This window comes from Seriola lalandi, unplaced genomic scaffold (genome assembly GCF_002814215.2).
Source record: "Seriola lalandi dorsalis isolate HSWRI2012SDOR001 ecotype SW California unplaced genomic scaffold, Sedor1 jcf7180002052801, whole genome shotgun sequence".
Taxonomy (NCBI): domain Eukaryota; kingdom Metazoa; phylum Chordata; class Actinopteri; order Carangiformes; family Carangidae; genus Seriola; species Seriola lalandi.
In genome coordinates, this window is record NW_019523354.1 from 1 (window position 1) to 717 (window position 717).

At 47.4% G+C, this 717-nt stretch overlaps 1 protein-coding gene across 1 annotated transcript in view; it reads left to right on the top strand.

Moving 5' to 3' along the window:
* The first annotated feature begins 67 nt into the window (after positions 1-67).
* Positions 68-717, top strand: part of LOC147819494 (uncharacterized) — a 2,833-nt gene continuing 2,183 nt past the window's right edge. The window contains exon 1 of the mRNA XM_087172437.1: positions 68-712. Coding sequence (XP_087028563.1) covers positions 557-712 — 156 coding nt within the window. The 5' untranslated portion in view covers positions 68-556. The remainder of the gene's footprint in view (positions 713-717) is intronic.

Here is a 717-nt window from a genome sequence, read left to right on the forward strand (position 1 = left end):
CATCAGTTTAAATCTTGTTATTGACTGACAACGACCTGCACAGCTGCAAACACCTCATCCTCATTTTCCTTTCATTATTTTTCTCTCTGGTAAAAGAAGTTGACGTCTTCAGTCTTCCTGCCTGTAAAGCTCTGATTGGCTCAGTTCTTTTCCAACTCAGGCTTAAGGCGTCAGTGTGAACAGAACCAGACCTTTTTGAATTGGTGCTGGATCCAGGCCACTGTGAGAGCTTCACATCATCAGCAGGCAGCTGGATTTCAGGATTAAGGTTAGAGTCTGTCACAGAGATTAAAGTCCCTATATGGAGCTGTATATGTACTGTGGTGTAAAAAAGGCCATAGGTTCTTCAAAACATGCACATTTGGTAAATGTGGGCCTGTTAGCCGACACAGTTTCCAGCCCTGCTTTAACACATCCAGATGTTTTTGCTTTTAAGTTTTGAGCTTCTTAATGAGAAATATGGAGGAGAATGAGGAGCAGCTGGGATTTAAAGAGTTAAAGGTCCTGAAACCTGTGGCTTTATAGATCTCTCTCCTGCAGCTCCGCAGGGTTTTACATGTTCATCACATCTGGGGCAGGAGGCCCCCGCATGCCTGCGGCGGCGGGGGACAGGCGTCTGCATGTCTGCCGTCAGGACGGACACATAAATACCTGGACGTCCAGATGCCGCGCTCACTGTCAGACCGTCTGCAGGTGGAAGACACGACAGGAGGCTGA